Below are 21,352 nucleotides of genomic sequence, written 5' to 3'. Positions count from 1 at the left end.
GAGCGGGCGCGAGACTCCCGGGAGAACTGGGGCGGGGCAGAGCTCCCGCGCGCAGCCAGCCAACGGCGGGCGGCCCAACGTCCGCTGAGGCCACGCCCCCGCTCGTGTCAGCTCCTGAGTAGGCGGGGAAAGGGCGGGGCGGGACTTGGACGCAGCCAATCAGCTGTGGAGGAGCGAAAAGGCGGGAAAAAGCGGAACCAAAAGGAGGCTGAGGTGGAGCCAGAGACCAGGAGGGGAGGGTGGGCGGAAGGAAGAGCCGGCCTCCAGGTGACGCAGACTGGGCCTCCAGAGTAGGGGTGGCCCTTTGTCAGACAGCATCACCCCCAAGCCCCACCACCCCCATCCCAGGTCCTTAAAGGGAAGACTCCGATTCTAAGAAGGTAGCCTGGTGCTTGGGGCCTGACCTCCTAATTCTGAGGGGAGAGCTCAGTTCTGAGACCGTGTTCCCCGCACATCTGAGGTCCAGACCCCCCAGCTTGAGGAAATGCACTCTTAGGAAGATGGACTTGAATACTAAGGGGAGGCCCTTATCCTAAGAAAATAACCCCAAACCACGAGGCCAGCCTAAAAATACACCCTGAAACCCCTGGGTTCTCCATTATGGGGGCTGTCAGCACCTTGGAAGGGATTCCTCTGGCTCAGACCCTCCAGGGGTTCTGGTCTACATTCTGGCACCCCCTTGTCCCTGGAAGATCCTTCTCTAGACTTCCCACCCAGAGCACGTAGTCCTCAGAATGACCTCCCGGCTCCCGGGTCAAGGATGTGACCCCAGTCTCCCAGCCTTCTCCCCACGCCTTCTCCCCGCTCTGGGATCCCCTCGCCCTGCACCTCCACCTCCGGGTACCCGGGCAGCCCCCTCAGCCGACAGCCTCCTCAGCCTGAGTTCCTGACCCCTGGGACCCCCATTCCTGGGACCCCCAGCAGCCCCTTCACATCGTGTCCCCATCTCTGGAATTCTCAGAAGCTCCCTTCCCCTTCACCCCATTCATGGGACCCTCAGCCACCCTCTTGCCCTGCACCCCCACCTCTGGGACCCCCAGCAGCCCCTTCACCCCCAAGCCCCAACTCCTCAGAACCCTGGTAGACCCCACACAACCTCATTCCTGGGACCCTCCAGTACCCTCTACCCCGTGCCCCTCTTCCTGGGACCCCTGGCAGCTCCTTCACCCCACGCCTCTGACTCTGACCTCCCACCATCCGTCTTGTCTTGCAGCACCCGAGCCCAGGGCGGGCCTGGAGCCTCTGGACAGCGGCACCCAGCAGGCAGCACCCAGTATCCCCCCTCCCGCCCCCCAGGGACCCAGAAGCAGCCGCCATGCACATCCCTGAAAGCCTCCAGGACCTGGCTGATAGTGAAGCTGTGCAGTTTATGAAGAGACCAAAGACAATCACCCGGATCTTTGCAGGGGTGAGGCCCTCCTATGGGGCTGACTGCCCCATGGGTGACAGGAAATAGCAGTTCTCCCCTTTCAGACACAGTGTGGAGGGAGTCAGGGGGAAGTCTGGGCTTTTTTTTTTTTTTTTTTAAGATTTTATTTATTTATGAAAGACAGAGAGAGAGAGAGAGAGAGAGAGAGAGGGGCAATGACACAGGCCCAGGGAGAAGCAGGCTCCATGCAGGGAGCCTGACATGGGACTTGATCCTGGGTCTCCAGGATCATGCCCTGGGCTAAAGGCGGCGCTAAACCGCTGAGCCACCCGGGCTGCCCAAAGTCTGGGCTTTTTGCTGTGCCACCTCCAGTGCTCTCCTTTGACAGAGCTGGAAACTGAGGGCCAGGGAGATGATGAGACTTGACTGGGGTCATGGGAGTAGATGAATCAGATCCAGGGTCCTAAGCCAGAGCCTCTCCTTCCAACGCCTTCTGGAACCTGTGGATGGAGAAGGATCCAAAGGGCCTGGCTTAGAATCCTGGCTCAGCCCCATGCTGCCCACATAGGGTGGCACACTCCCCGCTTTGCCTGGCCTGGGCCTAATTGAATCAGCAGGATTGCTACCTTTCCTTCTCAAAAATGCCACGTTTTGTTGGATAACGTACCCAGTCACCCTATGTCTGAATGACCTTGAGGAAGTGACTTGATTTCTCTGAACCTCTATAGCCTTGCGTATAAGAGGCCCTGCATGTAGGAAAGACCGTTCTGAAAGTGAAACCAGTTAATGCCCCTAAACTGATAAGCGTGAACCTGGAAGGTATTAATCGCGCTTTCAATTTGGGGGACCGAGGGTGACGGGCACTTGTGTTCTCCCCCAGGGGAAAGGGGGAATTAGGAATTCCACATCCAGGTTCCGAGTCCCTCACGGGCAGTTAGCCCTTCTGCTCCTCACCACAACCCTATGACATGAACATGGCTACCTCTGTTTGACCCAAGGGGAAGCTGAGGTTCGCAGAGGTTGAGTGACTTGCCCAAGGATGTCACCCAGCTGGCGGGCAAGTCAAAGGATTCTCACACCTCCAAGGCTCTGGAAGGAAAAGTGGGTGGTGGGGGGAGGAGGAGGCCCAGCTGGCGTGGAGTGGCGTGGGGAAGGGGGAGGGAAGGGCCACGGACCGTGCCAGACGTTTTGGTCACGGACTCTGCCCGCCGCCTCCATCCTCCCTCCCTCCCTGCCCTCTCCTCCTTCCCCCCTGGCCTGGCTCCTCAGTAGGGAGTCTCTGGGCAGCTGGTGCTCTTGTCCTTCTCACTGCCGCCTGCCAGCTGGTGTCTTAACTGATGAATCTTTGCTCCTTCCCTGGGGATGAGCCAAGGAGGGCGTGGAAGGAGGTTGGACTCTGGCTTCAGAGGGCTCGGGTCCCTCCAGCCCAGCTGAGCCCCCTCCCTGAGTTTCCAGTGCCCAGGGTTCAGGCCAGCAGCCCAAGGTTTTCAGGGTCGGTGGACGGGACAGCCCACAGGCCGGGAAGTCAGGAGAACTGGATCCCAGTCCCCACCTCCTTCACTGACCTTGAGAGGATGCATCCCCTCTCTGGGCCAATCATGAGAACTACCATCAGGCCTTGGCCCCACCCCCTCTTCACAGCACAGAGACAGACTGGGAAACTGAGGTTCCAGAGGTGAATGATTTGCCCATGGCCACACAGCTGGCAGAGTCAGACGCGTCTGGCTCTTTCCACTCCACCATAATGGCTTCGATTTATCACCTGTGAAACAGAAATGAATCAGTAACATCTACCACGTGGGGCTGGTGCGAGGGAGGTAGGGCAGGTAAAATGGATACAGGCTCAAATGATGGATGGGCCTTCCAGTCCTCGACCTGGCTCTGTCCCCAAGCAGCAGAGCAAAATGCTCCCCTTATGTGGACTCCTAGCTCCAAAACAGGGGATGGATGTGGACAGCCTTGGAGAATGTTAAAGTGCCGGACAAAAGAGGGACTCCTTGTCATTGTTATGTTATGATTTTTATTGAGAGAAGGCCATTAAGGGGAAGGATGGAGGGGGATGGACAGAAGCTGAGGAGTTTAGGGGCCGAACATTTGCCTCCTCCATCCTCATCTGAAGGGCAGGGCAAGAGCAACACACATTGGCTGAGGTCCAAGCTGGTGGTGGGAAAAGAGAAAAGCGGTCCCTATCCAGGCAGAGTTCAAATTCTAGTGAATTCCTTCCTCTCACCTACTCCCCCACTCCCGTCCCCAACACCGCCACATCCAATCAATCACCAAGTCCAATTTTACGTCCTAAATATCACTGGACTCCCCAGAGCTCTGACCTCAGCTCAGGTCTCCACATTTCTGCCCAGGCCTTCCCACCAATCCCCTCCCTGGTCTGTCGGCCTCTGGTCTTGCCTCCTCCGATCCATCGCGACCCTGGATATTGTGTCTGACTCCAGGGCCAAGTTTAACCCCAGCCACCCTCTGCTCAGAACCCTTCCGTGCCTGAAGTTAAATCCAAGTAAGAAATTTCACTTTCCATGGCTCCTAAATCCAGGCCTCTCCATCTGGTGTCCAAGGCCTCTGAGGCTCTGGCTCCCACCTACTTTTCCAGCCTCATCTCACACTCCATCCCTCGGGTGAGATTTCTCTCCAGTCCCCGAAGGAGCCCCCTTCTGCAGCTTCTGGCTTTTGCAAACACAGTTTACACCCCCCTGGAATGCCCTCCCTCCCCTATCTGCCCAACAAACTCCTCATTCTTTAACATGTAATTCAGGCCTCACCTTATTTCCTCCTGAATCAGCCCCAGAGCTATGGTTCTGGCTCAAACCTCGACTCTCTCCCAGACCCCAGGCTGCAGCCTCCTCCCTGGCCTTCTGACCTCCAGACTCACCCCCTCCAGTCTATCTCTACCCAAGGCCTCAGATCTGCCCCTGTCTTCCCCTACTCACAGCTCTGCTGTGGCTCCCTATTTGCCCTCCAGACAACCTTATCGTCCTGCACTACTCCATACAGCCATCACCTCATCCAGAAAGCCTCCCTGGGGCAACTCCCACCGCCCACCTCATACACACTAGTCCCTTCTGTATCTGGCATGGACCTTACCCCACTGCATGGTGACTGTCTGGGGCAAAGCATGGAGCTTAACATTTTCACTGAGTGGCACCGCTAGGAACCCCTGCCTTTCAGGCGTCTGGTTCAGCTTGTGTCAGTATAACAGGGCCTTAAAGTGGGCTCAGGAGCTAGGCAGCTTCTGTTCAAATCCAGGCTCCAGCACCTACCAGCCCATTGGTTTGGGGCAACTCCTCAGCCTCCCTGGGCCTTGGTTCCATTTTCTAAAGAAATGGGGCTGTTAGTAGTAACCCCCCTCTTAGGGTGGCTGCAAGGATGGTTCAAGTGTGAAGTGCCTGCACGGCATTTCATAAATAAAAGCCGTAGAAGACAAGTAGAGACACAGACTGTGACACTACAGTGTGCTGTCTGCAGCAGGCACAGGTGAGAAGCTAGTGTATCAGGGATGTTGTATTTGCTTTTTTAAAAAAGTCCTGGGGGAAAAAAGGGGGGGGGGGAATGAAAAATGGTAATGTTCGTTAGGTACTGAATGCTACATCTCTGACTGTACTTGTGTGTGTTTGAAATGCTTCACAAATTTATTTTAACAAGTTGAGAGGAACAAGGGGAGTGGGGAGGGAAGAGGAAGAAATGGCAGGCCCAGGGAAAGGCCTGGCAGGCAGAGATCATCACAGGGGTGACAAATGCTTCTGGACCTCCTCACACGCCCCAGGCACTGCTAAGTATTTTGTATGGGCACCTGGGTTTGGTGGCAGGTACTTGTTTGGGGTGGCAGAAGGGGAGCATGGGTGAGGTGGAGGAGGGAGGCGGGGAGTGGAGAGAGAGAGACACGAAGATGGAAAAGTGCAGGAGGGCAGGGTGTGGAAGGACCTCTGTGGAGGCTTGTGGGAGATAAGCAGAGAGGGGTGGAGACTGGAGGCAGGGAGGCCAGGGAGGAGGATCCAGTGGTGGGGAGAGGATGAGACCTGAACCAGGATGGAGAGAGGAGGTGAGGAGCTTTAGGAGGGATAAGCTTAGAAGCCCTGAGGACGTGACAGGGTGAGGGACAGGGCCCACTGTTCCCAGACAGGGACCCAGGGGGTTGTGCAGGTTCTGTGGACACAGCTCTGCTCTTCCCCACTGGGATTGGATTCCCCGCTCCTGCACCCACAGGTCTTCTCCCTCATCGTCTTCTCCTCCCTGTTGACCGATGGCTACCAGAACAAGACCGAGTCCTCAAAGCTCCACTGCGTCCTCAATGGCAACAACGTGGCCTGCAGCTTCACCATAGGAGCCGGCCTCCTGGCTTTCTTCAGCTGCCTGACCTTCCTCGCCCTGGATGCCCACGAGAGCCGCATCGGCAGCACCCGCTTCAAGACGGCCTTCCAGCTCCTGGACTTCATCCTGGCTGGTGAGCACCAACTCCCCACCCCGGGGATGACCCACCCAGAGCTGCCCCTTTAGCCCCTGGAGGCCCCTGGGACACCTCCCTTCACCACCCAGCTGGCCCACCGTCCTCCTCACGTGACCTGAAGCCTCACCCCTCCCTTCTGGAAGCTCTTCTGCACCTGCTGTTTCCCCCCAGGGAATTATTACTCATCCTTTAGACTCAGTGTAAGGGTCACCTCTTCTGACCCCCAGGCTAATTCTAGAAGCCTCCCTTCTGCCCTGCTTTTTCCTCACATTCACCTCCCTTCTTCACAGAACATTTCTTGAAAAGCCACCCGGTGGTGGGAGGTGGGGTTCCAGCACAGAGCCAGGCCGACGGGAGTTTGAAATCTCAACTCGGGCACCTGGTAGCCCCGTGGGCTCAAGCGGCTCTCTTCCCCTCTCTGAGCTTCAGTAGAAGCTGAGATGAAAACCCCCACAATGCAGGACTTTTTCTGAGCACGAAATGAGAAAAAGGAGGCCTGGAGTAACGTTGACCTTCTCTGGGCACTTCCCACATGTCAGGCCCAGAGCCAGGCGCTCCACGTGCCTGGTCTCATTGATTCCCCAGACCCACCTGAGGAGGGAAGTCCTGCTCCTCTCCCCATTTTGCAGAGGAGGAAACAGGCTTGACGAGATTATGTAATTGGGCACACAGCTGCTGATTGGCAATCCCAGGCTTCAGAACAAAGTCTTGCCTCCTAACCACTGCCCAGTACTCTAGATAGAGACTGGCACACAGTAAGCACCAAATAACTGAGTTCCTTTGCCCCAGGACCTGGGGTTCCCTCCTTGCAGTGTGATGTTAACTATCCCAACCTCCTCCTCACCCTCTGCACCAGGCCAACCCCAGCGTTCCGGGGCTGGGAGGGCCCTCAAAGGCTGTTGACTCCAGGGCCATCCAAAAGAACTTTCTGTGAAGACAGAAATGTTCCATAGCCACATTCCCCAATTATGGGAGCCACTGGCCACATGTGGCCACCAAGCACTTGAAGGGTGGCCAGTGCAACCTGCATTTTTAAATCCTATTTTAATTAACTGAGATGCAGATGGCCACGTGTGGCCAGTGGCTCCCGTAGTGGACAGCCCACCTGCACTCCAGCAGTGTACTTTATGGAGGGCATGGAGGGAGAGACCCCTCGGCCAGCCTCCGGCCTCACCCTTCCTGAGCCAGGCTACCCCTGTCCCTCTTCTCTCCTGCAACCCCCAGTCCTGTGGATAGGCATCTGGTTCGTGGGCTTCTGCTTCCTGGCCAACCAGTGGCAGCATTCACCACCCAAAGGGTTCCTCCTGGGAAGCAGCAGTGCCAAGGCCGCCATCACCTTCGCTTTCTTCTCCATCTTCACCTGGGTGAGGATGGGTCCCCTCTGCAGGGTGGGGTTGGGGGGCTAGAACATTCCCGCTCTCAGCTCCTCCGGGAGTGAGGGATGGCTCCGCCCAGGGCCTCTGCTAGCTCCTTCTGGGATGGGGCAAATTGGAAAGAAGGCTCCCCTTAGGGTGAGCAGATGCAGCCCAGCCTTAGGCATCATGCTGTGCACCCTTGTCCAGCGAGCAGTGAGCACAACCGTACCCTGTTGTCCCCCTCCTGGACCAGTCCCCAGCCCCAGTCCCTCTCTCCCCTAAGCCAAGCCAGCCTTTGGCATGCCCTTTCCTGCCCACAGATTTTCCAGGCCTACCTGGCCCTCCAGGACCTCCGGAATGATACTCCAGTCCCTTACAAGCGCTCCCTGGATGAGGGTGGCGTGGTGCTGACCACCCTCTCCCCGCCCTCTGCCACCAGCCCTGTGAACACTCCCACCACTGGCCCCAACAACCTGAGTTATGCCGGTTCTGCCCCGTCCCCCTATCTGACCACTCCGAAGGCCCCCCGCCTCGCTATGATGCCTGACAACTGAACATCCTCCTCTACATCAGTAAAGAGATGATCCTCCCTCCAGAAAAGTTTCTGAAAACAGCCCTCTGTCCTTCTCATGTCTGTTCCTCTTTGGTCTTTGGAGTGGCCAGGGGTGGGGAGAGATCCTGAGGTCGCCTCAGAGTCTCTGCAGTGGGCCACCTTTCCACACCACCTCTTGGACTCTCCATCTGGGTACCACTGTGATGGTAGCACACCCCAGTGACAGGAAGGGGACATTCCTTGTGGCCCCTTCAATCCTCACACGGGCAGTAGGAAGGAAGCACAAGGCACTCCAATGCAGTCAAGTAAGCTTGTGTTCAGAGAAAGAGAAAACGCTTCTGCCCGTGGAGAGAGTACTAGGGAGGAAGCAGGGCCAATAAACACTGGAAGCAGCCCTTCCACTCACCCCAGTGACAAGGGACCCAACTCAAAACCAAGGAACAGGGGATGGTGAGTCCGTAAATGAGAACAGGGGATACCCCTGTCTGCAAATATTTATGAGGCTGCCTTGGGGAAAGAAGAAAGGATTTTATTCTACAACGCAGAAGGCAAGTGGGGACTCGTGCCCAGGCCAACAGGGGACCCCAGTAAGTGAAGCACTCTATAAGGGAGTAGTGGGGACAGGGGGTGTCTGGGAGTGGCAGCCTTCACTCAGCACCCACCATTCAGCACCACGGGCCTCAAGTGCCTTAGGGCAGCGCTGTGCAATTAAAATGTAATGCAAGCCAGGGGGCAGTGAGGGCCAGAATATGAAACCTTCTAGCAGCCACATTAAGGAAAGTAGGATGAAACAATTGAAATTAATTTTCACATATTTTATTTAACCCAATATATCCAAAATATGATCATTTAGTTTATTTCAACATGTCATCAATATAAAAATTGAGGTCTCTCTTACATTCTTTCCTATGAAATTTCTGAAATGCGCAGACACCACAGCTTAAGACCCACCACATTTCAAGCGTGGAGCTAATGCCTACAGTATTGGGCAGCCGAGCTCTAGAGCCTTCTGGCTTTTCCAGAACAATCAGAAACCCCTTTCTTTTTATGTGGAGTTCTTTGGCAACGGGTAGAGCAAGAAAAAATGTTAATGTTATGCAGGCCAAACAAAACACACCCACAGGAGGGCCCCTGTGGCCTGCAGAGCATTCATTTACAAACTGGACAAAGGGATACTAGTTGTGTGGGGGGGTCACATGTGGATTCTATGGTCCCCCCCAACCTTTTTTTTTGAGGTTTCCTGGGTGGCAGGCCCCATGCTCGGGACTGAAGTTACAAAAATAAATAAGATGTGGTCCCTGTGGGCATCTAGGGAAATAGCAGCAGGGCAGTGGAGTGGGCAGTGCTCTGATGTTTGAAACAGGAAGATCCCAAGCACTTATCCTCACTCTGTCTAGCTGGATAAGCTGGGATGTGGCACTTAATTTCTCTGGGCCAAGCCGTCTTGGCCGGAAAACTAAAGACTCGGACCAGATTTAGATTGATGGTTTTCAGACTGCATACAGAGAGGTGCCACCACCCCATCACGAATCAACCCAAGCAGCCCTGTTTCTGCGTTTTCCCTATCAGGCTTCTGGGTAAATTCCCATAAGTGGAAGGTGCTTTGGCTTACAAAAAAAGAGAGAAACAAAAACAGTTAAAAATCCACACAGCGGTGGCGAAACACATAAGCTGCAGCATCAGGAAGCCCAGGTACAAACGCCAGCTCTGCCACTTGCTTGCCTCTACGCATTGGTTTCCTCCTCCACAAAGTACCCCCCCTTTGGGGGTTGCTGTAAGGGTCCAGAGAACTCATCCACATAACACACATGCTGGCTGGTACTCATGCTAGGCAAACACCAGCTACCTGCCTCTTAAAGCTTCCAGAGCCATCCTACAGAACCGAACATTGTTCGAGAAGGTCTTTGGGGGGACATCTAGCGAGTCTGCCTACACCAGGGGGCAAAACTCCAAAGGCTGACAAAGTCCAGGCAGGTAAGGCAAGTGAAGGAAACCAGCCAGGTGTGAAGCCAGTCCAGAGGGAGATGTGGAAAATATTGTGTTTTTAACTGCATGAAACAAAAACAAAACCACAGCACCAGCCGGATAATGAATGGTAGCAACCCCTCAGCCAAGTCCTGGGGATTGTGATGGAAGGCTCACACCCCATCCATTCAGCTCCAGCCATCTGTTGCCACCCGGAAGCGAGGACCCACATTGTCAGATTGACAGATTTTTTTTTTCCCCAAGAGAAGCCAGAAATCCAGATTTCAATGTGAAAATCTGATTTTTAAAGGCTGGCAACAGATTCCATTTATTTATTTATTTATTTATTTAAGAAAACAGAATGGCTCAGCAAAATGCCAAATGAGGGTAGGATGGGGGCTGCCCATTGGTGACCTCTAAAACATGTTCTTGAAAGTCCTCTGCCACCCTGGGATTCGGGAGAACAGCCAGGGAAGTTCTGTGCCAAGATAAAGAGAATCTTCAAGACTTTTTTTTTTTTCTGAAACCTCTTCCACAGCACAGCCGTGAGGAGGGTGGCGCTCTGAGTCCTAGGGAACCCAGTTTCTCACCTTCCTGCTCCTCCCAGGACTCGGTTGCTGGCAGGCCGGTCAATGGGATAAAGCAGAAGCCTAGGGAAGGGTGAGGAGGGACCCCACAAACACCAGAGAGAGGGCAAGGAGTAGCGAAAGAGGCATCATTTTCCTCGGTTTATTTCAAGAGAACAAAGAATCAACCATCAATTCTGTACAAAAACGTGGCTGTTGAGCCAAATGGTGACCCTCAGGCCAACCCCCTTGCCATGCCCGGCCCCTCGTCCCCCCTAAATTGTCAAAAAATGAGGATAAGCCCAAAAAACCCAAACTCTGGAAAAAAATTATATTGAAAAATCAGGGAGACTGTTCCTCCCCTCCTTCCTCTCCCCAATCCTGAACTTTGAGGGGGGTTTTGTGGGGGAGGCTGTGTTCATGGCCATGTTGGGAGGTCAGACAGGTGAGCGTCTGCAGATTTAGCGTTTGGCAACTGGCGAGGCTGGAGGGTAGGATCTGGGAGGGAGCCGAGTGGCTTGGAGGAGGGCAAAGATATGCCACCCTGCCCCATAGGACACTCAAAAACAGTTTATAAAAATTGGGGGCCAGAGAGTAGAAGAGAAAGGAGTCATCAGAATCAAAAACTAAATAGTGGAAAGATTTTTTTTTCTTTTCTAAAAGGCAAAAAACTACAAACACCCCAGGTCCTGAGCTCCCCAAGACTTGGGTCCTCCACCACCCCCCTGAAACCTGGCAGGAGGGGGGCTGGGGAGTGCGGAGAGGTTGGTTCTTTAAAAAGTCACCCCTGGACGGGAAGGGAAGGCTCTTCGTCTTTCGCTGCCTTCCTCTGCGTCTCTCGGGCTGCCGAGGAGAGGGATGGCCGAGCCCAGGGCTACGCCGGCAAACTCAGCTTCTTCCCCTTCAGGACTGCAAGGAGACAGAGGGAGTGGACATTACCAAGGGGCCCTGCAGCAGGGATGGCCTCCCACACCCACTTGGACGCTGGGCTGGCGGGGCATCCTGGAGGGTCAGCCGTAGGACCCTGGATCATAAGCTGGGAGGACAGGCCTGAATTGCCCAGGGGTGAGCTAGGCAAACAGGGAAGAGGCACTGCATTTTTTCTAGTGCCAGCTTCCCCAACCACCCTCAAAAGACATTTGGGTTCCAGGTCTCAGAAGGATAGGGTCCAAGGGCCCGGTAGGGCTGGCCAGGTGCCACCACCCCTCCCACCCTCCCAGCCTCAATTCAGAGGGGCCACAGGCTGCCTCCACACTCTGCTCTTACTGCCTCTTCTTTTTTTCTTTCTTTTCTTTTTTTAAAGATTTTATGTATTTATTCATGAGAGACAGAGAGAGAGATAGGCAGAGACACAGGCAGAGGGACAAGCAGGCTCCTTGTCCAGAGCCTGATGCAGGACTCGATCCCAGGACCCTGGGCTCATGACCTGAGCCAAAGGCAGACAGTCAACCACTGAGCCACCCAGGCGTCCTCCCTTCTTTCCTTCACACTGACCGACTCCTCATGTCTCAGCTCCCTGCTTCCCACCACCTCCTCAGAGCATCCCCCATGTAAAGCAGCCCCCTCACCCTCCCTGATTGTTCGCTGACACATCCGTGGTTTCTCTGAGCTCTTCCTGCTGTTTGCAACCATCTCTCTCTCCTTGTTCATTCACCATCACCCCCTACTAGAACACAGGGGACGGGAGGGCCACCTTTTCCTTCTGCTGCAGCCCTAGAGTCTGGCCAGGGACACAGAAAGTACTGAACACATTGGTTGGTTAGTTGGTTGAATGAATGAATCTTGATGGGCCTGAGTCTCTGAGGGGAAGACAGAGACCAAGCAGCAGAGAGGAGGCCCTTCCTTCTCTGAGTGCTGCTGGGGTCGGGGAGATAGGAATTGCTTTTTATGGGATCTGGAACCTCAAAGCGGGAGGGCCTAGGACAGAATCTGAGAGAGGGAAAGTCAGGAGGCCACTCCTGCTCTCTCTTTGTCCTGTCTCAAATGCCCAGGGGCTGGGAAGAGGGTTGCCAGCTCTGAGTGGTCAAAGGAGGAAGCTGCTCTGCAAGCAGACAGCCCCCTGTGCCTCGCTGCTCTTCCCTCAGGGATGCAGGGCCTAGGAGAACAATGCCTTGGTTCTTAGGTAGGCAGGGGCTGGACATCTGAAATTCCAGGAGGGCAGTGAGCCTGGGACCCCAGAAGCTAGGAGAGGAAGCCTTCCCGCCATTGAGTGATCCAGGGCTAGGGAGACGGAGCTTGGCCCCAGGGAGGGCGGGAGCCGGAGAAGGAGCAGGATCCCCTGCAGCCGGCCCTCCATGCTGCCTACCTTTGGTGATGTAGAGGTAGAAGAAATCGCAGTAGAGGACAGTCTGGACTAGGCCTGCTACGATGGCAATGAGGTCGAAGAAGCCCTCGAAGTGGTAGCGCCAGATCCAGTTGAAGAGATAAAGCGTGCGGTAGACGCCCAGAGCAAACAGGTAGTGGCTGGTGATGGTCTCTGCCTCGCCTGTCTTGCTCACCATGAACAGTTGTGGCAGGATGGCTACCGACTCCAGGTAGATGGAGAAGGTCCAGAGGATCTGTGTGGAGGGCAAGAAGCAGGGGCAGACAGTAGGGTGAGACGAGGGGACAGGGCAGGAGAGAAGGTAGGGGATGGTGGAGAGAACGGGAACAGCGATGCTGACCCAGCACCCACTGAATGCTAGACACCACCCTGCCCATGTCACATGTACCCTCCCATCTATTTTTTTTTAAGTTTTTATAGATAATATTCTGTTTCTTTCTTTATTTTTTTTAAAGATTTTATTTATTTATTCATGAGAGACACGGAGAGAGAGAGGCAGAGACACAGGCAGAGGGAGAAGCAGGCTCCCTGCAGGGAGCCCAATGGAAGACTCAATCCGGGATCCCAGGATCATGACATGAGACAAAGGTAGACGCTCAACCGCTGAGCCACTCGAGCATCCCTGTACCCTCCCATTTAATCCTCACCATCAACCCCATGAGGGAGATCCTGTCATGGACATCCCCATTCTGCGGATCAAGAAACTGAGGTTCAGAGATCTGTCCGAGACCACATGGCGAGGAAGCAACACAGCTGCGATTCAAACCAAGGGTTTGGAGGCAGTGCTCATGAGCATTTTGTAGCCATGCCTCCAAAGGCAGACCAGGCTGGAATCTCAGCTCTGAGATTTTCCTTCTATGAGACCTTGGGCAAAAGACCCAGGTTCTCCGAGCCTCCACTTCCTTATTTCTAAAATGGGGCTGATTTTCCCACCCTTAGGGGGGTGACATTCAATGTGAAATCTTTAGAGACATAAGTCAGGCTCTATCACTCCCGGTCACTGCTTCTTATCACAACCAGAGTAAGATCCAAATTCTTAACTTTGGCCGTTCCAGCCTAATCTCTTACTCACTACTTTGCTCTCCAGGATGCAGTCTTCTATCTGGTCCTTCAATACACTACACTCTTTCCTGCCCCAGGGCTTTTGCACTTGCTGTTCCCTCAGCTCTTCCCCCAGAATGTCACATTTGGCCTCTTCTACTTCCTTGCAGCCTCATTCATCCATCACCTCTGAGAGAGGCCTCCCCTGACTAGTCCTACCCCTAAGACTGTCATATCACCCCCTCTATTCTTCCCAGGAGCTCTTGCCAGAATAAGAGCAAGCTCCATGAGGTCCAGGATCCTATATCTTGTTCACTCCATGGCCACAGGGCCAGGCACATATTCAATGCCTGAATGAACGAGTGAGTGAAGCTCCCCATGTGCTTGTCTGTTGCTGATCACCATTTAGGAAACAGTGACAGTCATCACTTGTGAGCAGGACAGGGCATCGTAGGAGGGGGAAGGAGAGACTAGACATCCACCAGCATCCTCTCAGTCCTCAGCAACCTGAAAGTCCCACCTGGGGTAACTTCTGGTCTGTAGACCCACTGAAACCTCCCCTCAGAGAATAAGACCAGGTGGCAGTTGGAGCTCCTCCTCAGTTGTTTTGGTTTGTGAGAGAAAAGCAGGGAATGTCAGCATGCATTCACAACTCACGCTTACGTAGCCTTTACCATATCCAAGGCATGGCTCTACCACATTACGGGTAGTTAACTGGCTTAAGTCTTAAACCTAGAAAGTGAATCCTATTGTTATCCCCATTATACAAATAAGAAGACTGAGGCCTGAGGTCGCACAGCTACACTATGGGGAGAAGCAGATTCCTACTTAGGCACTGGACTCCAGCACTTGCTCCCATAATCACTCCCATAGCACAGCTCTTAGCAAGTCAGGTTTATTGAGGCTCTCAAAAAATGCCCTCATTAAATTGATGCACACCCACCTGTGACCCCCGGGGTCACCCTTGAGGAAGAGAATTATGACGTAAGAGGAAATGGAAGGTCACATTTTCATCACGTTTATTTTATCTATGATGTCTGAATTCTTTTTTTTTTAATTCTTTTTTTTATTTTATTTTTTATTTTTTATTTATTTATGATAGTCACAGAGAGAGAGAGAGAGAGAGGCAGAGACACAGGCGGAGGAAGAAGCAGGCTCCATGCACCGGGAGCCTGATGTGGGATTCGATCCGGGGTCTCCAGGATCGCGCCCTGGGCCAAAGGCAGGCGCCAAACCGCTGCGCCACCCAGGGATCCCTGATGTCTGAATTCTTAAAGAGTAGTTTTCTTCTAGGATTCACTAATAATTTTTTTTAGCATGCACCAATTAATAGCCTGGGTTTTGCAAGCAGGTGGACCTGGGTTCCAATCCTGTGAGCTCTCCTCTCTGAGCCTCATCTCAGCTCCAAGAAATGGGGATAAGGATGTCTGCGTCCTGGGTGCCCAAGGGGTCAGAAAGGACGACGTATCTAGAATAGCCAGCACAGAGCTGGACACATAGCGGGTGCCAATACTTTGCACAAGTGACCTCCTCCCTCTGAATGAGGGAACTGCAAAAGCTAGAGTAAAGTGTCCTAGGTTCCAGTCTGGCCACCTCCATCTAGAACAAGCCCCAGTGCTTTCCCTGAGCCTCTGTTTCCACATCTGCAAAATGGGTAAGTGCACCGGAAAAGTGATGAGGATGGTATGTTTGCAAAGGCCAGGGCTACACCCAAGCCAGGGTTCCTGCCATAGCACAGCAGCCTCCCACTCCCATCCCTGGGCTAAAGGTGCCCTCAATCAAATTTGTCTGGCCTACACAGTGGTTTTAGAAATATATTTTGAAAAACAAAAGAAATATATTTTGAGGGGAGCCTGGCTGACTCAGTCCAAGGAGCAGGCAACTCTTGATCTCGAGGTTGAGTTCGAACTTCACTTAGATGTGGAGTTGTTGGGTTTGTTTTTTGTTTTTTTTTTTTAAGATTTATTTACTCATGAGACACACAGAGAGAGAGGAAGAGACACAGACAGAGAGAGAAGCAGGATGCCTGTGAGAAGCCCGATGCAGGACTCGATCCCAGGACCCCAGGATCATGCCCCGAGCCAAAGGCAGATGCTCAACCACTGAGCTATCCAGGCGCCCCTAGATGTGGAACTTACTAAAAAAAATTAACTTAAAAAAAAAAGAAAGATATTTTGAATATGTGGCCAAATTTGTCAAACAATATCTTTCAGGATAACTCCTAAATTGTGGCCTCTGTTGAAAACAGCACATCTGGCCACTCCGACAAGGCCGGAGGAGGCTCAGGGGAGAGAAGGCTGCTCTGATTTTCTGATTCCTGCAGAAGATCACAAACTTAGCACAGGCCATCTCAAAATTCAAAAACCCCAGGAGTTTGTACAGGTGCTACTAAAATGCCATAGAAAAAAAACATGATTTTTAGAAGTTTCAGCATGGTATTAAACTTTAGTCATGAAACTAACATTGACACAGTACTTGCTACCTAGTGCCAGACACTGTGCTTTACCAATATGAACCTCTCTTTAGAACCTTATGAAGTAGGAACTGATTAGACCCATTTTACAGACAAGAAAAATCTACAGAAAAATTATAGACTTGCCCAAAGTCTCACAGCTGCTAAGTAGTAGAAGCTGGCTTTGAGTCACCCTCGCTCTGTGGTTCCATGGTCTATATGTTTAACCATGAGATCATGCCACATGATCAGTAAATCCTCACAATGACCTGATCAGAACTTTACAGATAGGGAAACCAAGGCACAGAGAGGTCAAGTCATATGCCTAAGGTCATGCTAATAGAAAGTAGCAGATATGGGATTCAAATCCAAGTAGCCTGAGCCCAGAGCCCCCGTTCCCAATTCCTGAGCTACTCATGAAGCCAGTGACCTTAGACAAGTCACTTAGACTTCCTAAGCCTCAGTTCCCTCATCTGTAAAATGGGGCTGCTGTACACAGTAATGAGTTAATGTACACAAAATGCTTAGAGCAGCACCTGGAATGCAGTGAGTGCTGCTGTTAGTGCATTAATATCATTCCACCTCCCAAGTCTGTGTGCTGAACTCATGTATCCTAAAATAAGGATGTCTGGCGGCGCCTGTGTGGCTCACTCGGTTAACTGTCTGCCTTCGGCTCAGGTCACGATCCCAGGGTCCTGGGATGGAGCCTCACCAACAAGCTCCTTGCTCAGCACGGAGTCAGCCATTTGCTCTGCCCCTCCCCTTGCTCATGCTCCTTCTCCCTCCATCAAATAAAATCTTTAAAAATAATAATAAAATAAAATAAGGAAGTCTGAGCAAACCCTGCACAAGGAAGCCTTTGAGAGGGTCCACTGTCAATAGCTGTCCTGCCATCCACCACTACAGGGACCGTGCCACATAGCCTACCTCTAGAGGGGTAAAGTCATGGTTGACCAGGAATGCCAGGATGGCCGTGGGAACAACGAGGAACTCCACTCGGAATGTGTCATGGTTCCCATCATAAGTGGCTTTGAACTTGCTGTAAATCATCCAGACTGTGGTGAAGGAACAGGCAATGTAGACCACCTGTCAATGGGGATGATGAGGAGGGCACTTCAGCTGAGCACCCAAGATTCCAAACTAGGAGTTTGGAACTCTGGCCCCCTCCTCCCTCAGACCCAGGAGTCCTCACCTCCAGCCCCTCCTCCCCCAGCCCCTGGAGTCCTCACCCCCAGCCCCTCCTCCCTCAGGCCCAGGAGTCCAGGCCCCCAGCCCCCTCCTCCCTCAGACCCTGGAGTCCTACCCCCAGCCCCTCCTCCCTCAGACCCTGGAGTCCCCACTCTCAGCCCCCTTCTCCCTCAGACCCAGGAGTCCAGGCCCCCAGCCCCTCCTCCCTCAGACCCTGGAGTCCCCACTCTCAGCCCCCTTCTCCCTCAGACCCAGGAGTCCAGGACCCCAGCCCCTTCTCCCTCAGACCCAGGAGTCCAGGCCCCCAGCCCCTCCTCCCTCAGACCCTGGAGTCTTCACTCTCAGCCCCTCCTCCCTCAGACCCTGAGGTCCTCACTCCCAGTCCCCTCCTCCCTCAGATCCCGGAGTCTTCACCCCCAGTCCCCTTCTCCCTCACACCTTGGAGTCCTGACCCCCATCCCCTCTTCCTTCAGACCCAGGAGTTTGGAATCGCAGCCCCTTCCTCCCTCCGGTCCAAAAATTTGGGATCCATACTCCCTCCTCCCTAGGACCCTCACTTGGCTCCCCCTTCAGGAGGGGCCAGCAGGGGGGTAGAGCCTTTACCTTCATGCACGTGTTGTACAGTGAGATGTAGTTGGTGAAGAGGTCCAGGTACCGGGCAGTGAAGACCACAGCAAACAGGACCTGGCTCTTCCCTGAAATCCCTGTGGTCCAAAGAGAGAGTGGGGGTAGGCTGGGAGTGGGCTGCCTGAGGAACCAACCACCGCCCAGCGCCTGGGACCGGCCCAGAGTCGGCCCGGAGCGCAGCTGTCCCTGGAGGCCTCCCCAGCCCTCCCCGCCGGAGCAGGGCCCTTTCCCACGGCCCACAGCCAGGGGGCAGCCCGGCCCCGAAGCTACTCCAGCCCGAGGCTCTGTCCCAGGCTAGGCCTCACGGCCACTCCCGGGCCCCTCAGGGTCCTCCCACAGTCCGGACGCAAGGTGGGGGCTCCGAAGGACCCCACTTGACCTCGGCCCCTGAACCGGTCGCCGCTCTCCCGCTCCCGTCCCGGCCGCCACGGTCCACGTCACCAACTCCCAGCCACCTCCCTGCCCGCCACAGCTCCCGGTTCCCAGCCCCGAAATCCCGGGGCCACCCGCGAAGGGCCAAGGGGAGCTGAACTGGGTGCCTGGAGCCACCCCCCACCAAACTGTATACACCCCGAGTCTGCGGAAGGGAACTGACCCCCCGGTGACCCCGGACCTGGAGGGGGATCCCCTGCAAGCAGTGGGGGGGATGGGCGGGGAGACCCGTCCCCCTCGTGCCTCCAAACCCTTCCCCGAGTCGTGGGATGTCCTCCGCACTCTCCCCCCTTCTCCCGCCCCATGGGCGTCTCACCGGCACAAGAGCGGGACTTCCAGATTTTGAGCAGTAGCAAGATGATGGCTAGGAGGTGGGAGAGGTCTCCCAGGAATCGGAAGAGATTCATGCTTTGGGGGGGTCTGGCAGGGCTGGGCTGGTGGGAGGCAGGCTGGGCTGGTTTGCCCCCCGGGGCTGATGTTCTGGCCGGGTGGCTGGGCTGGGGGGCGGGAGAGGGGCCCTCGGGTGGGCTCCACTCCGGGGAGGGGGCTCTGGGAGGGGGAGCCGAGGCCGGAGCTGGTGGCCGAGCAGGAGCTGGGAAAAGGGAGGAGGGCGGGAGGGGGAGGAGCCCGGAGGGAGGCTCCGCCCCGAGGGCGGGGTTCCGGCTCTCCGGCGCCCCCTATCCCGCACCTCCCGGCTTGCAGAATCGGCGCTAAAGGCTGCCAGCCCCAAGGCTGCCTGCTAGGAATTTGCGGGGTCGATGGGATCTGAAAGTCCCAGAGCAGGCGCCTGCTCCTCCAGGCAGTAGGTTTCTCAGCAAGGGTGACAGCTGAGGCTACCAGCCTCTGCCACTGTCAGGGATTCAGGTGGCTGGTCTGCGGCTACCAGCCTCTGCCACTGTCAGGGATTCAGGGGCCTCCAGCTCCAATCCACCCAAAAGATAAGAAAGCAGCCCCCAGCCCCTCCCTGAGACCAGGGAGTCTGGACCCTCAGCATCTTCATCCCCTAGGACCCAGGAGGCTGGAACCTCAGCCCCCTTCCCCCCTCAGACCCAAGAGTGTGGGTCTTCCTTGAGACCTCAAACCACTTGTGTCTCCAGCATTCTGGCCCAGGAACCTAGATGGACAATCCCTTCTTTCCTCTGGGACCCACAGATTCAGGTCCCCAGTCTCTTCTTTTTAGGTATGTGAGCCTTCACCCCAGCTCTCCCAGACCCTGGAGTCAGCAACCCATAGCCCTGTCCCCTCACAGGCACATACACACTCTCCTGGGCTCTGCTCTCAGGGGCCCAGGTGTCCTGCACTCCACTCCACTCCACCCCAGCACTTTAGAGAAGCCTGGGCTCAGCCTCTCTAGCATGAGGGGTAGGAGCTGGGCTGCTGGCCTGAGAGCCCCTCCAGGGACCAGGTTGTGTCTAGAAGGAAGCTTTCCTCCTGGATATTTGAGTACCCATGGGTGACAGAGGCCAGGGTGCTTCAGTAATAGAAGTGATACTGATTTCTTCAGAGGCCTGGATGGATCAGGTACCTGAGGGTGACATGCATGAGTCTCGGACTTGTGGGTGCCTGAGGATGGCTTGTGCTGGGGGATCGGGTTGTCTGACTGCCTAAAAGGGATGGGGATGGGGCCTGGGAGGGACCCAGAGGCCTGTACTCTTGGATCTGAGGGAGGAGGCACTGGGGACCTGGACTTGAGGGTCTGAGGGAAGAGGGGGCTGGGGACCTGAATTTCGGGATCTGAGAGAGGAGGGGGCTGGGAGCCTGGACTCCTGGCTTCATGAGGAAAACCTAGTTTGCAATCTGGCCTTTTGGGGCAACAGAAGCCAAAACATGGGTCCAAGCATGGCGGAGACTGAAGTCTGGGAATGGCCTCCTGCTTCCCAAGCCTCAAAGTGGGGAAGGGGCAGAGGGCAGCAGCCCCTGGGGCCCTGGAGTCCAGGGCCGAAGCTGCTGTGTCAACGCTGGGTTCTGAGTCCCTGCCTCCTGCCTCCCCACCCACCCACCCCCAGCTGGCCCCAACACACACTTCCTCCCTTTTTATTTGCGACCCTCATTCTCTTGTCCCAGGAGGCAGGCAGGGGCCGGGAGCTGGGGGCAGGGTGGGGAGGTGGGGGAGTGGGGGGGGGCGGCCCCCTCCCCCAGCTCCGGCAGGAGGAGGGGTCCCCAGGGAGGCCAAGAGGGGGGGCTGTGGGTCTCCCGGCAGGGGCGGACGGGGACTGAATGTTAATCGCATCCCGAGTGAGTGTGTGTGTGCGAGAACAGAGCGAGTGTGCGAGTCCCTCCCGCTCCGGCTCCTCCAAGCAGCGGCAGCCGCCGCCACCCTCCGCCCGCAGCCGCCCTCGGCCACCAGTGCCCAGCTGGGGGGTGTTGGCCTGGGTGGGTCCGCCCGGCCCCCAGGGGTCTCTCGTGCGTCTGCCATCTGCCCGGTGAGGATCTGTGTGTCGGGGTGTCTGGGGCTGCGCTGGTGAAGGGGGGGTGTGTCTGTAAGGGCTGCAGCGGCTGAGGGAGGGAGGGAGGGGTCTGTCTGTCTGTACCGACCCGGAGCCTCCTGCCTGGGTGCCATGGGCCCCCCAGTTTCCTCCCCCCAGCCCCCCAAACCCGGATGAATGGTGTGTACCTGGACTCTGTGCCTCCTGCCTGCGTCCGGCTGGGCGTCTGGCGTCCCCAGCTGCCTGTGTCCTCCTGTCTGTCCGAACAGCCCCGGACGGCAGTGGCAGCCCGGCCCCCATTGGACCCCTGTGTGTGTGTGTGTGTGTGTGTGTGTCTGTGTGTGTGTGTGTGTGCGCCTCCCTCCTCAAGCTCCGGGGGTGTTGAGGGGGAATCCCAGGGAAGTGAGGTCGTGCGTGTGTGCGTGTGTATCTGTGTGTGCTTCTGCCTGGCTTTGAGTGTGGGGGTGCTGGGGGGGTCTGGAGGTGGCCAAGCGAGGAAGGCAAGCAGTTCCCCCAGACAGGCAGCCTCCCTCCCCTTACACAAACACACACACCAGCCACCGGCTTCAGAGGTGACCCAGACAGACAGACAGACAGACACA

The 21,352-nt window shown here is 55.4% G+C and overlaps 2 protein-coding genes across 2 annotated transcripts; one reads left to right on the top strand and one right to left on the bottom strand.

Annotated features, from left to right (window-relative positions):
• The first annotated feature begins 1,219 nt into the window (after positions 1-1,219).
• SYNGR4 (synaptogyrin 4) lies at positions 1,220-7,731 on the top strand. The gene is made up of 4 exons (XM_041746654.1): positions 1,220-1,408; positions 5,582-5,819; positions 7,047-7,186; positions 7,498-7,731. The coding sequence occupies exons 1-4, from the start codon at positions 1,316-1,318 to the stop codon at positions 7,729-7,731; spliced, it is 705 nt and encodes a 234-aa protein (XP_041602588.1). The 5' UTR covers positions 1,220-1,315.
• Positions 7,732-10,396: 2,665 nt separating this feature from the next.
• Positions 10,397-18,894, bottom strand: KDELR1 (KDEL endoplasmic reticulum protein retention receptor 1). The gene is made up of 5 exons (XM_041745447.1): positions 18,641-18,894; positions 17,869-17,969; positions 17,005-17,163; positions 12,567-12,819; positions 10,397-11,170 (listed from the first exon to the last, which is right to left on the bottom strand). Exons 1-5 carry the CDS (start codon positions 18,729-18,731, stop codon positions 11,136-11,138), a joined length of 639 nt encoding a protein of 212 aa, XP_041601381.1. The 5' UTR covers positions 18,732-18,894; the 3' UTR covers positions 10,397-11,135.
• Between the last annotated feature and the right edge of the window lie 2,458 nt (positions 18,895-21,352).

Source organism: Vulpes lagopus, chromosome 2 (assembly GCF_018345385.1).
Source record: "Vulpes lagopus strain Blue_001 chromosome 2, ASM1834538v1, whole genome shotgun sequence".
Classification (NCBI taxonomy): Eukaryota; Metazoa; Chordata; class Mammalia; order Carnivora; family Canidae; genus Vulpes; species Vulpes lagopus.
The sequence above is the reverse complement of the archived record's forward strand: the minus strand, read 5'-3'. Positions and strand labels throughout refer to the sequence as shown.